General features: G+C 42.8%; 1 protein-coding gene across 1 annotated transcript; it reads right to left on the minus strand.

Annotated features, from left to right (window-relative positions):
- Positions 1-3,003: 3,003 nt before the first annotated feature.
- Positions 3,004-8,047, minus strand: LOC117052152 (C-factor-like). The gene is made up of 6 exons (XM_033158923.1): positions 7,878-8,047; positions 6,525-6,576; positions 5,184-5,371; positions 4,190-4,348; positions 3,557-3,661; positions 3,004-3,120 (listed from the first exon to the last, which is right to left on the minus strand). The coding sequence occupies exons 1-6, from the start codon at positions 8,025-8,027 to the stop codon at positions 3,004-3,006; spliced, it is 771 nt and encodes a 256-aa protein (XP_033014814.1). The 5' UTR covers positions 8,028-8,047.
- Positions 8,048-13,482: the final 5,435 nt, after the last annotated feature.

Consider the following 13,482-nt stretch of genomic DNA (forward strand, 5'->3'; position numbering starts at 1 on the left):
GAATGTCGCTTCATCACATGAGGTGCTTTTATGGGAATTAGGCACCTCCTTTGATCTTCAGATAAACTTACCGGTAAGTTGGATGCTACATGTGATTTGCTGACTAGCTCTTTGGCCACCTCTGTTTTTTAACAACAACAAAAACAACATTATCATCCTCATTAGCAATGGAAAAACGAAGAAGCTATGGATATGGCATTGTGGTATAGGGGACAGAGAGGACAGACAGTTCCATATTAAAATCTTCAGTCAATCTCTCAGCCTGTTTGGCTTTGCAGGAACTGGACTGTTTAAAATTTAAAAACGGGGTGAAGCAAATAACTATGTATCCTGAATTCATTAGTGAAGAAATGCGAAAAAGTACTAAAAAAGCATACCGTGTCACTAGGGAATATAATAACCAGGATATAAAAACTAACCTGAGGGGGAATGGCATAAGCAGTGGCATAGGAAGGTGGGCGTGGGCCGCCCCAGGGGTCATCACTGAGGGGGAGGGACAATATGACAAAAATGTGTGTTTTAAAAACGCGGCTGGGCGCAAACAGGCACCCCCACAGCGGACTCCTTCATCAGAGCCTGGCTCTGTGCCAGAAGGTGCTGTGGCTTGGCTGTAGCACTTGTGCCTGGCGCCGCTCCACCCTGAACCAGGGGAGAAGAGCAGGCGAGTGGACGGCAGCGCTGCTGCCCACCTTCCTTGGCTATGGCACGCCCAGCAGCAGCAGCTCTCCTGACCCAGCAGTAGAGAGCAGCCCTCCTCAGCTGTGGCACAGTGCACCCGGCCGCAGCAGCTCCATTGCTGGGTAGGATTTGACCCAGTAGCAGATGGCAGGAGCCTCAGCGGCAATGCTGCCACCCACCCTCCTTGGCCTTGGCACCTTGCACCCAGCTGCAGTAGCTCCGTCTCTGGGTCATGTCTGACCCAGTAGCGGAGAGCAGGGGGAGAGTGAACAGCAGCTTCCCCGCCCCTCTCCTACCATGAACTGTGGCACATGGGAAGGCACCCTTCACGCTCCACCGTCCTCAGGAGCACGCCTCATGCGCCCACCCCGGGCAGCACGGGCACATGTTCTGCCGCTTGGCAGAAGAGGCCCTCAATACTCTCTCTGACCACACCCTTCTCTAACTCTTCTCCACAACCTCCTCAAGAGCTTTTGCGTGGCTGCAACATGTCCTTGAGCAGTGATGACAGGTCCCCTTTGCTTGGACAGAGGAAGTGTGTGTTACATGAATCCCAATTTCAGACCAGTCAGAGACTTCATGGCAGGTGTGCCATCCTTGCGGGGTCATGGGTGCCACACACACAAATAATTCCCCATGAGGGGACTGGGCCCTCAATATTCTGCAGCTGGGCAAGCTCCATTGGGCCCTATACTGGGCCCAACAGAACCCAGCATACCTGGGTCACGGGTGCTATTGCTTTCCTTGGGTCCAGTTTCTTTGGAATAGTATCGCTGAAGAAAGTGGTATCTTTTTATGTATGGTTTTATTTACACATACAAACCCTCTGAGTGTCCCTATTTTCCAGGGTCAGTCCCAGATTTACAGAAGCCATTGTTGTTTCTGATTTGATCCTGGACCAGAATTTTCCTCCTTTTCTTAAAGGAGGGTATGGAGTTATGCACACCCCGCTCCGAGCCAAGGACATAAGTAACTATACAGTACAACCTTTAGAACAGTGTTTTTCAACCACTGTTCCGCGGCACACTAGTGTGCCGCGAGATGTTGCCTGGTGTGCCGTGGGAAAAATTGAAAAATTCTAGAGAATTACTTTATATATAGTCAATATAGGCACAGAGGTAAATTTTTTAACATTTTCTAATGGTGGTGTGCCTCGTGATTTTTTTCATGAACAAGTGTGCCTTTGCCCAAAAAAGGTTGAAAAACACTGCTTTAGAAGACAACTGAAGAAAGCCCTGTGTAGGGAAGTATTTTTTTTAATGTTAATGTTTTATATGTGTTGGAAGCTGCCCAGGTCAGATGAGCAGGGTATAACTAATTAGTAGTAATAGTAGTAGTATGGAATAGGACGTCTCTATTTTCATCAGATAAATGTCAGAGGGTATGCACATATACACAACCAGAGCACAAGATGAAGGACTCACAGCATCACTGCTATATCAGATCTTGGTCCTCCGTTAGACTTCCAGGGAGATCCCCCAAAGGTTTGGTTTCATCCCACCGTGAGCAAGTCAAACCTCTGTGTCTTCTCAGCTGCAGAGTTGACAAAGACTAGCCTGTGCCTACTGTTCTCCTGCCTCTAGGATGATGTGGTATCTTGCCACATTTGTGAGATCTGGCTACACTTCCTTCTAGAAACAGTACTAGCTAGTTTTTCTATGACAACACGCCCATACTTGCTCACTTTTTCAGGCATATAAAAGGATACTGAGCAGGGTCAGCTTCACCTTTTACAAAGAAACAGGTTCAGGCACTTCAGCTCCTACTACAGCCTCCCATCATACAGATAAAGAACCACAGGCTTTGGAGGGAACCCAAACACACAATCCAAACCAACCCCCTGGTGCTACAACGGTGAGTTGCATGCACTAAATACATCTGGCTTTTGTATGTAGCCTTCTGTACCAGAGATGGGGAATCTGTGGCCCTCCACAGTTTCCATCATTCTGACATTTTTCTCTTTCCACCTCCATAAGGACATTAGAAACAATTTAAGGAACCTTCTGAAGGAAGAAAAGAGACAAAAACATTTTTCCCTGAATCCCAGATGGTTTATTGGATGCTCTCTAGGCAGAATGCTAGAGTGGCATTGGCACCCAGCCCCCATAAGGCTGCTCATGAGGGAATGTGACCTCAGACTGAAAGATCTTTCAATCCATGGCTAGTCCTTAAAAACAATTCTGCATAAAAACTTGTCTTCAATGGAACCTTTCGAAGGAAGAAAAGAGTCAAAAACATTTTTCCTTGAATCCCAGATGGTTTATTGGATGCTCTCTAGGCAGAATGCTAGAGTGGTAAAACCCCTAGCATCAGGAAACAAATCCCTCACCAGGGTACTCTGCGTCCTTTCCAGTCCACAAAGGTACCATTATCGACCTCAGAAAGTGTGGAGAGAACATTAATTATTCCTTGTGTACTCTCTTCCACAGTCAGGTCCGCCTCCTGTGAAGATAAATATTGTAAGTGAAGGATTTCTTAAGTTTGGAAAAAATCATTCTTGAGCATCAAATAGCAGAAGGCCTAGATGCTGTTGGATGTCTTGGTTATAAGATTTCAGTCTGCACATTAAACATTGCTTTATGAAAGACAAGCAAGTGGTCATGCATGCCAAAGGATAGCAGTTCACTGCAAGGCCTCAGAGGACTCTGCTTGCTTTTCCAGGAGCAATTTTGGATATTATTAGAAGCACCAACTCATAGATGCTGCCTTCATTGCCTTGCTCTTGTGCTTTTAATATTTCCAAGAAGTGAAGGATGGGGCACTGGAGCTACTCAGGCACCACCATCCAACTAAAAATGTCAAGCAATTTGTTGAAAGAAATATCATCCTATAGGGCTGCCCACCTTTTCCATGATTACCAAAAGCCTTGAGCACTTACGTTCATGCCTTGAGTTTTTACCCAGCCAGGATGGATGCAAACACACAGAATCCCGTAAGCTGGATATGTGAGTGACTGGCATTTGGTGAGCATGTTTAAAGCAGCCTACAAGGGAGAAAAAACAAACCATGAGCAGAGGGTGCATTGAGCTGTGGGGAGCTGCTTACATGAATTACTGCAAGGTGGCTAGAAAGGATTGGAGGCAGAGAGGTTTGTAAGAGAAATTGGACATCATTGAGCATTCCTGACACAAAAACTAGCAACTTGGAAGTTATTTATCACTCTTGAACAAGATTTTTGACAGGCATTTGTGAGTGTTTCCCGCATGCTTGTTGGCTGCATCATTTTGCTAAATGATTTCTAGCTTTAAATGTTTGCTCTAAGTTCCGCAACAAGAAAAGGACTGTACACATACTATCTATTTGTAGAAAACATCCCAGCATCTTCCCTTAATGCCATCCACTCTTTTAGAAAATGCAACATCCTCACAACAGATGTTTGTCTCTCAACATTTACCCGTGGGCAATACACTCTTATTGCCCAGATGCACACATACAACAATCATTTGGAAAGATAGTTGCAGCAGGGCAGGGGAGGCTGCAGACAGTTTCACATGGATTTCACAATAGGTACCTTACTGCAGCGATAGGCAACACTCTTAGATTTATCCCATAGCAGCATAACTTCTATGAAGCCTCCAGCACTGGATGTATTGATAATGGCTGCCTTGCAGCAGCTCAGCCCTTCCTGGGGATATCTCTGAGCTGCCATCTTCAGCAGGGGCAGAAATGCCTAAAAGAGAATAGAGATCATGGCTGTTAGGTCAATGAATGCAGCTATCTTAGGGCAGTGATACCGGAGGAAAGCACTGGATGCACTGTATAAAGCTGAAGGTATATATAAACAATGCTTGTAGCAGAATTAGGATTTCTGATCCAAAAATACTTTCTATAAGCTTTTGCAGAAGAATAAGTAAGACTTATTATACATTTAGAATTGTTTGAATGCAAAGCTGGGTACCCTGTGCCCTGGCCTCATTTTATGCAGCCCACAACAGGTCCTGAAGCTGCTCTATTCTAAGGTCTCACCTATGTTTCTTCCTTCTAGTTCACTTCTGGGCATTTTAAAGTTGTCCTTCTCCCATAACTGTTTGACAACATATTGGAGGCTTCTGCATTATCTCTCTTTTACTATGTGTGTGCATAGCACACTATAATAGGAAAGGCATAAATGTCATCTGTTTTCCAGAAAGTAGCTATATTGGTCCATTCTCTTTAAAAAAATTGTCTGCATGTTTATGAGAGCAGCCCCATTAAACTTCTAGGGAAGGAAAGGTAGAAAGCGATCCTATTTTTATGCCAGACTGATGTTCAGCGACTGGTGGATCTATCAATGTTGGTTTATCATTTTTCCTACCTTAAGTACAATTCTCCGAATTTCCATATCAGTTTTGCAGTTCTTTTTAAAGTGCTCATGAAAATTAATTGCTCAAACAAATACTGCTTTTCTCCTACCCAGTTTGTTGCTTTTGTTTAATTCTCCCAAAGGGCCAGAACACCACAGCTGTTACCAAGGCAATAGGTAGTGAGTAAAGAGTTTTGCAACCCCATGAAAAGCAAAAACTTACCTGGCTCACCTGAAGTGGCCCAATAGTATTGACGGCATATACATCTGCCATGCTCTTTGCATTTTCCTTCTCCAGGTCGTATCCAGAAATAACACCAGCATTGTTCATCAGGAGGTTCAAACCACATTCTCCAACACACTTTTGCACTTGTTCCACAGCTGCCTTGATGCTCTGGAGGTCAGTGACATCTGCAGAATGACATTTCTGAGCACTTAAGAACTGGGTGGTGTGGGGATGCCCAAGGGACTAATAAAAAGGCACCTTTAAAACTACCAAGGCAGGTGGCTTTCGGGGATCTTACAGATTAAGTCCATTCAAGGATGAAAGGTGCTTTCCAGTCAACTTATTTGTCACCGCGGCCTGTCAGCTCTTTTTGTTAGTGTGGCAGCTACCACAGCCCACTTGATGTGGATGAACAAGCGCTTCTCTGAATCATGGAGGTGTGTGTGTGTGTGTGTTTACAGGGAGCACAGTGAGGGCCTGGCTTTTAAAAATGTTTGCATCACATTCATATCACTCCGTCAGAAAATGAGCTCAAAGCAAGGCAATTGTAAGGCCAAAGTACTTAACTAATGTAGGTGGAATTCAGAGAGAAAAGTTTGGCAACACTTTACTGTGTGTAATTTAGGGAGAAAGCTGTAGGGATATTTTGTCTCTCTCAGTTCAGGCCTAGCATATAGCAAGAAAACATTCAGCCAAAGACACTTATAGAGAAAACTGCTGATGCTGCTTGCATGCTTGCTAATCAACGCCTCCACCCAGCCGGTTCCTAACTAATTGACTTTAACACCAACATTATTAACTTTTATGAAGCACACTGAATGATCCCTGCAGTTTCTGTGGACTATTCTGTGGACTATGGTAACATACAACGGCTTGTGGTACCTGTTCTGGAAGCCTTGCCTTTCCGTGTCCTATTGCTTCTATAAGAATTCACAGACACAGACAGGTAGAGTACCCATAAGAGATAGCGTTAGCCCATGACTTTGGTCAGCCATTTTGGAAAGTTCTTTTATGATTCTCCAAATGTTACTGAACTACAATTCTCATCAGTCCCAGAAAACATGGTGAATGGCCAAGGATGATGGGAGTTGTAGTTCTGCAACATAGGTGGGCTAAACGTTCCCACACATCATGTGATGATATGGACAGAGACTACATATAGGGGCATCTCATTTCAAAGCTTCCTTGAAGTTGTGGGAAGAATCAAAAGTACTTATTGATATTCTGTAACAGGGGAGCAAATCATCTTGTTTTCCAGTTACTGCTTTGTGAAACTGTAATGTTTTCCACTGGTGCTGGGAATGTCAATTCATCCCACGCTTGGAACGTGAGACTTACCCAGCTGCAGCACCACCAGATTCTGATGCTGGCATGCCAACTCCTTTATTTCCTGTCAAAAAAGAAACATTTTACCTCCTTGCTTAAACTGGAACTAGTCACCAAAAGAGACCCAGAGCCTTAGAGCTGGTTCCTAAAAATGCTTAGCAGAGTAACAGACACTTAGGAATCTCACTCAGAACAAATCCTTCCTTGCCAGGAAAACATCCTCCTCTCCAATATTAATAGATGGACAGAAAACCTGGTGCAAGGAAAAGTGGTAAGGAGTCTGAAAGTCCTCATTCTCCCCCTTCCTCCTATGCAGGCTCCCTCTATGCAGGCTTTGTAACTCCTAAGATAGCAGCCTCTTTCTCACCAGGTCATACCCCTCACTGGCATTGCTCTACACCCTCCTCATTGCTTTTGCCTGGCTGAAATATGCCCTTGTACTGTAACAGTGCCTTTTACTTGTTCTGATGGAGGATGGAGAGAGGTGTATGTAGACTTTTGCATCAGTGGAATGTAGCCTATTATACAAGGGCAGGAGCCATATCTGTTGCTGGCATGTGGCCCCCAGAAAGTTGCCCACAGGGGAATGCACTGAAGGGAAACTGTGGAAGATCACCCTAAATTCCAGTGTAAGTCTTCAGCTGTTAGGACACTGTTTTATTTAAAGGATAGTAGGATGCATTGGTCTTATTTTAATTTCTCTATTAGCTCCTTTGGGGATTGCTTTGTTTGAATGTAACCATTCATAAGATAAAACCTTTTCCCTAACAACAACTTTTTAATCATTTTACTAAAACCTTAATCCTGGCTCACAAGTCCTTAAGGTCTCTATGATTATACCCAGCCTACACTACTAAGAAGTGTTATTGAGGAGGCACAAGGGAGTGTTAGGCAGCCTGGTATAAATAGACACTGATCTATTTCTGGCAGAGAAAGGATAACTGGAAGGGAGGGCAAACAAAGGGGTACATTTGGGTTAACCTTATCTCTCTTCCCCACAGGGCTCATGGTGCAGTTGGGGAGCACTGGCAATTACAAAAACCTGAAAAATTTAGTTTAGCATCTACAGTTAAGCTTAAATCAAAACTTTACTTTTTAAAGGAAAAAAACTAAGGTAAGTACTTTCAGAGCAAAGGCCCATTCAGTTCTGCCTCTTGTTCTCACAACCAGATGGCAGTGGGAAGCCTGCAAGCAGGTCATGAGTGCAACAGCATTCTCTCCAACCGGGTGCCCTCCTGTTTTGGACTACAACTCCCACCAACCCCATCCAGCACACAAAGCTTGCATTGCCACGTGAATGAGGAGGGTCTGTTCTTACAACATAGTAACATCACTACTCTCTTATGCTACATCCCTGGTCCTCACCTTGCTTTTTGGTCCATCCATGTCTAGGGTAGTAGCAAAGACCCACTGAGGTGGAGTTGGCAGCCTCAGAAACTGCTTCACCAGACCCAGGCCAATTCCCGAATTGGATCCTGTCACCAGAACACTCTGAACAGGGAAATCTGGCCCCATCCCCTTGGAGCTGCAGACTTTGGCTTCCATGATTGTAAAAAGCTTGCTTCAAAGAATGTTGGTTCATCACATGAGGTGCTTTTATGGGAATTAGGCACCTCCTTTGATCTTCAGATAAACTTAAGTTGGATGCTACACGTGATTTGCTGACTAGCTCATTGGCCACCTCTGTTTTTTAACATCATCATCATCATCATCATCATCATCATTAGCAATGGAAAAATTGCTATGATTGTTATGAAGATTTAAAAAACAGGGTGAAGCAAATAACTGTACCCCAAGTTCATTAGTGAAAGAATGTGAAAGAATGATAAAAAAGCATACCATATCACTAGGGAATATATTAACCAGCATATAAAAACTAACACAGTGTCAGGGACTGGGCAAAGGAGAAATGCTGGAGATCACCTCCCCAGCCTGATACTTCCAGAGAAGATGATAATTCAGATTTACAACAGGGGTTTGAGGGTGGTCACAGCTCAGGGGAAGATGAGGATAATTATGTTCAGGCCACATCCCCTGTCATGCTTTTGTACCTGCTCCTTGGCTTCCTTTACATCTGTAAAATGAAAACACTATTTTCAAACACTTACGAGATGAAAGCTTGTCACTCTAAAGAGATTTTGACATGCATGTTAGCTGCAGCTAGGGTTTCAATAGCCTAGCAAAGGAAAACCTTGAAAGATCTGCATTTGGCTGTGTAGCGTAAGAACTTGTGGAAGTCATCATTGTGGGGAAAATTGCACATAAATTCTGTGTTTCCAGTGGGTTGGAGGATCCTGGAGGCTTTTATGGCATCTGGTGGGATTTTATTTCCCATGCTTTGGATTTAGATGCTCAACATTTATCATCCGCACTAGCTTGTAAAATATGGATGTCTTGATTTATATTGATGTGTCATCATTTCTTTCTCTTACTATTTATTGTTTATTTGCTTTATATAGTGGTACCTTGGATTAAGAACTTAATTCGTTCTGGAGGTCCATTCTTAACCTGAAACTGTTCTTAACCTGAAGTACCACTTTAGCTAATGGGGCCTCCTGCTGCTGCCGTGCTGCTGGTGTCGCGGTCACTCTCTCAGACCTGAGCAGCACCCCTGGACGTTTAACGGTCTATTGGTAACTGCCCCAACGACATATGGTATATCCGCTGCCACCAGCCAGTATTCACTCTGGCAATGAATAACTCACTTCAGATTCGGATTGTGGTAAAAATAAACATAAGTTTCTTTATTGTTTGTACAAAGCGTAATGGTTTCAAATGACTTGGTAAAACGTTTAATATAACTGTATAGTTATTCAGATAAGTATATTTCAACTCTCTACCTAGTATTCCAATAACTATCCCTAATGCCTCCTGTTAATTATTCAACCTGCTCTAGCTCTGCTCTTTAGCTCTATCTCCCTCTCTCTATCCCCCTCTAACTCTGACTCAACTCAACTGTCTCAATTCCAACCTCTAACTGCCTTTTCTATCCTCTCTAACTGCCATCCTTCCACACTTTAATTGCCTGGAGAGCTCCCATTGGACAACCTCCTCCCTGCCAAGTTAACCCTTGGAGAACCTTTAGGGGTGAAACGCCACATCTGGTGCGTGATTTCTGTTCTCATCTTGAGGTAAAATTATTAACCCAAGGTAGCCTACTATTTCTGGGTTAGCAGAGTCTGTAACCTGAAGCTTCTGTAACCCGAGGTACCACTGTATATGTTATGATGCAACACCCTGTTTCTGCACTTATGGGTTGTTAATAGTCTTAATAAGGGGGGTGTTGTTTGTTTTTTTAAAGTCCACAAGATTGGAATGAGGTAAATAAAGGTCATTTAAACTGGTCTGGCAGGTGATTTCAAGGGATGTTAAAAAATTTAGAAAACAGGTGAGGGAGATGCTCCTAATTGCTCTACTAGTTAGGGTGGCAGCTACTACAGCCCAGCAGGAGAGGGAGAACAACTACTCCTGAAGTATGGAGTCTGATGAGAACGTGTGGGCACTTCCAGGTGAACTATTTATTTTTATTTTTCCTTAATAATAAGGAATAGTAAATGATACAAATAAATAGACCAGGTCTCCTCATGTCATTTGTATATCACAGAAAGCACAATAAATTTGCAGTAATATCTGCAACCTGTGGTTCATTATTAGTGGTAAACTTGTAAGTTCATGGTTTGTGAGTTGGTGTAAATAAAAACAAAGGGGGAAACAGAATAGAGCAGAATTAACAGATAACATTGCATAGCTAGATGCCTAATCAGGAGCCCTTGTTGTTGTGCTTAAATTAAGTATGAGTAATAAGTCATTTTACCTCTTATGTTACCAATGAAGCAATATAAAGTGTTTGTATATTAAAGAACATGAATATTATCTTCAAAATGAAGATAATAATTTATGTTTAAATTTAAATGTAGATCAACCAGATTGAGCAAAATGCTGTTGGAGGGGTTGTTAATTTTCTGCAATACTGGCATATGCCATGAAATTAAACTGCATCAGGGTAAAGCCATATTACTTGATGTACTGGTGTAATGCACCCAATTTGAATTGAAATAATGTATATATTTACCACAGCAGAATGTTGCACCTGTAAGGCAGTGTTACAGATATAGCTGATACAGTATATTTTACATGAAAATGACTAGAACTGAGAGAAGCAGCCTCAGGTTTGTTACCTATTATCTTGCAGTAGTCGGTTTTGCTCTTATATTTATACACCATGCTTTTTTTCCTTTAAAAAAAATGTTTAGGGGTACTCTCATTTTCCTACTCGCATTGAAATACTTCCCCTTCAAAGAAACCAAACTTAGATTCGCAAAATGTTTAGGGGTATGCGTACCTCTGCATCCCCACAGAAAAAAAGCACTGTTGATACCTAAAGCAAGCATTTCAAGTCCCTCATGTGTTCTCATCCACAGGAAAGAGTTCAGCTCTGTTGCCTCTGGAACATCTCACTTCTTCTAGACATGAGGAGCAGGTAACAATATATAACATAATAAACACATTAAGATGTTATTATTCTATAGATATACTCTACCCTCATGCTTTTCAAAGGTTTATTTTATGTCTGTCCGTCCCCTTCATTGTGACCTTAGAGCAATGAAGGCTATATAGATGAAGAGTAGTTTTCTTTAACAAATGTGCCTCTCATCACACGTTAATTTGGAGCGCTGTTTGCAGCCAGGCAAACAGCAGTGTGATAATCTCTTACATTTTAATTATATAGTAAGAAGATATGGACCCCAATTCTTACACAGCACATTTGCCATCCTTTGCCAAGATAACAACCTGCTTATTAAAAGGGGTGGGACTTCTTAATTCCATAAAATTCTAGTGAAAACTCAAGACACCATGGAACAAATTCTTCTTTGCTGCTTTTTCAGATGTTTGAGAGCAATGGGAGTTTTGTGTGACATAGTCAAATATGCCACAGAGTGTTCTTCAACAGTAAATTAAAATAGGACATATATTTATTGAAGGTACGGAGAAGGCTTTGAGATTTACCAGTGAATGTCAACTTTGCTCTTGGGCATTAAAAATTATGGTAAACATTTAACATTCACCTGATTTGGCAAGATGTCACCCAAAGACCTAAGGGACACAGGTGGTGCTGTGGGTTAAACCAGAGCCTAGGGCTTGCTAATCAGGTCAGTGGTTTGAATCCCCGTGACGGGGTGAGCTCCCGTTGCTCAGTCCCTGCTCCTGCCCACCCCTAGCAGTTCGAAAGCATGAAGTGCAAGTAGATAAATAGGTACCGCTCCGGTGGGAAGGTAAACAGCGTTTCCATGCACTGCTCTGGTTCGCCAGAAGCGGCTTAGTCATGCTGGCCACATGACCCGGAAGCTGTACTCCAGCTCCCTCAGCCAGCAAAGTGAGATGAACGCCACAACCCCAGTCATCCGTGACTGGACCTAATGGTCAGGGGTACCTTTACCTTTAAAGACTTAAGACCCTTGATAGTCAATGTGTGCAAGTTCTAAGCTTCCTCTAACGGGAATCCTTCATGGCATGAGCTTACCTGGATAAAGCCTACATTTCCAATCCAGGGATCGCCAACCATTTTGGGCCTGTGGGCACATTTGAAAATAGAGAAGCTGTGTCTTGGGCACCACACACACACACACACACACACACACACACACTGCAAACAAGCACCCACCACAACCTATGTTATTAACTATAACCCAATGCTTCTTTCAATCCTAATTTCAGCAGGGGGAAAGAGGACCCTGTGGGCATGAGGGAAGGCCTCTGTGGATGAACCTGCGCTTGTGAGCAACCCCTGCTCTAATCTATGAAATGTTACCGGTAATAATTATTGTAGGTATTGCCTACCTAAAGCTTGTCTTCGCCCAGTTTCATAATGATGTAATAGCTGGATAAATACAAGATCACAGTGGCCTACTGTAAATATTTAAGGTGCGGGGAAGCATACAATGAAATGTGCTTTTTAATATTTACAATCCTGCACAACAATGTACAAACTAATGTTGTGGTGCACGGAGTATGGACACAAATGCAAATGTGTGCACACACGCAAACACACAGAGGAAGCTGTATTGTATCAAGTATTGTATTGTATCAAGTCAGACAACTGATTCACCATCTAGATCAGTACTGTCTATGCTGACCAGCTGTGACTCTGCAGAATTTCTCTGCAATGATACCTGGAGACTGCATCTGGGACCTTTTACATAGAAAGCACGTGCCCTTTCACTGGGCTAGGGCCCTTCCCCAAGCAGACAACATACACAAACAGTACCAGAATGGAGCATAGGAGAGTGACACAGGACACTGGCAGGTGCACATGGATGTATATTTTAATAAAAATAATTCTGTCAAAATACAACAGAATGTGGGTTTTTTAAAACCATATTTCCAGTACATCCCCCTCCCCCAATATTCTTTTTCTTCAGTTAAAATTTCCTCCCCTCGGAAGGGTTTCATGCTAGCATTGGATAACTGAACTCACAAATACTAAGCAGAGACTGAACCAATGTGCACAGCTTGGTAGGATGTCCACTGAGTCAATGTCCTCAATGAAAAGAACGAACTCCAAGTGATGATGGAAGCCTGGTGGAGCTGAGGTTCTGCTCAGCCTGTTTTATTTGGTGATTGGGATATTATTTTTTTGTACAGTTGATGATGCTATAAAAAAGTTAACAAAAAAGTGTCCTGACATTCCATGCTAGAGCTGGTACCTGAGTTTTGAACAACTGGAAAAGGTAGGGGTAGGGTGGGAGATAATTGAATTAAAATAAGCACTTCACTGGGTAGGGTTTTGTTTTGTTTTTGTCCTAGCTTGACATCCAATATGCAATCCAGTCACATTCCTCCACCCACCTCACGTTGCTGTCAGCAGACTCAAGATGAGCACACAGACACCCCAAAATTAAAAATGCAAAAAACAACCAACCCATAGTTTTAAACCTTAAATAATGTTTCTTGGTAGCAAATGTCAATCTTT

Source organism: Lacerta agilis, chromosome 8 (genome assembly GCF_009819535.1).
Source record: "Lacerta agilis isolate rLacAgi1 chromosome 8, rLacAgi1.pri, whole genome shotgun sequence".
In the NCBI taxonomy this organism is placed as follows: Eukaryota; Metazoa; Chordata; class Lepidosauria; order Squamata; family Lacertidae; genus Lacerta; species Lacerta agilis.

Coding starts and splice junctions, on each gene's coding strand:
- LOC117052152 (XM_033158923.1), bottom strand. CDS start 8,027: ATGGGGCCAGATTTCCCTGTTCAGAGTGTTCTGGTGACAGGATCCAAT. Junction 6,577..7,877: donor TGGATGGACCAAAAAGCAAG/GTGAGGACCAGG, acceptor CTTTTTTGACAG/GAAATAAAGGAGTTGGCATG. Junction 3,662..4,189: donor TTGCCTATCGCTGCAGTAAG/GTACCTATTGTG, acceptor TCTCCCTTGTAG/GCTGCTTTAAACATGCTCAC.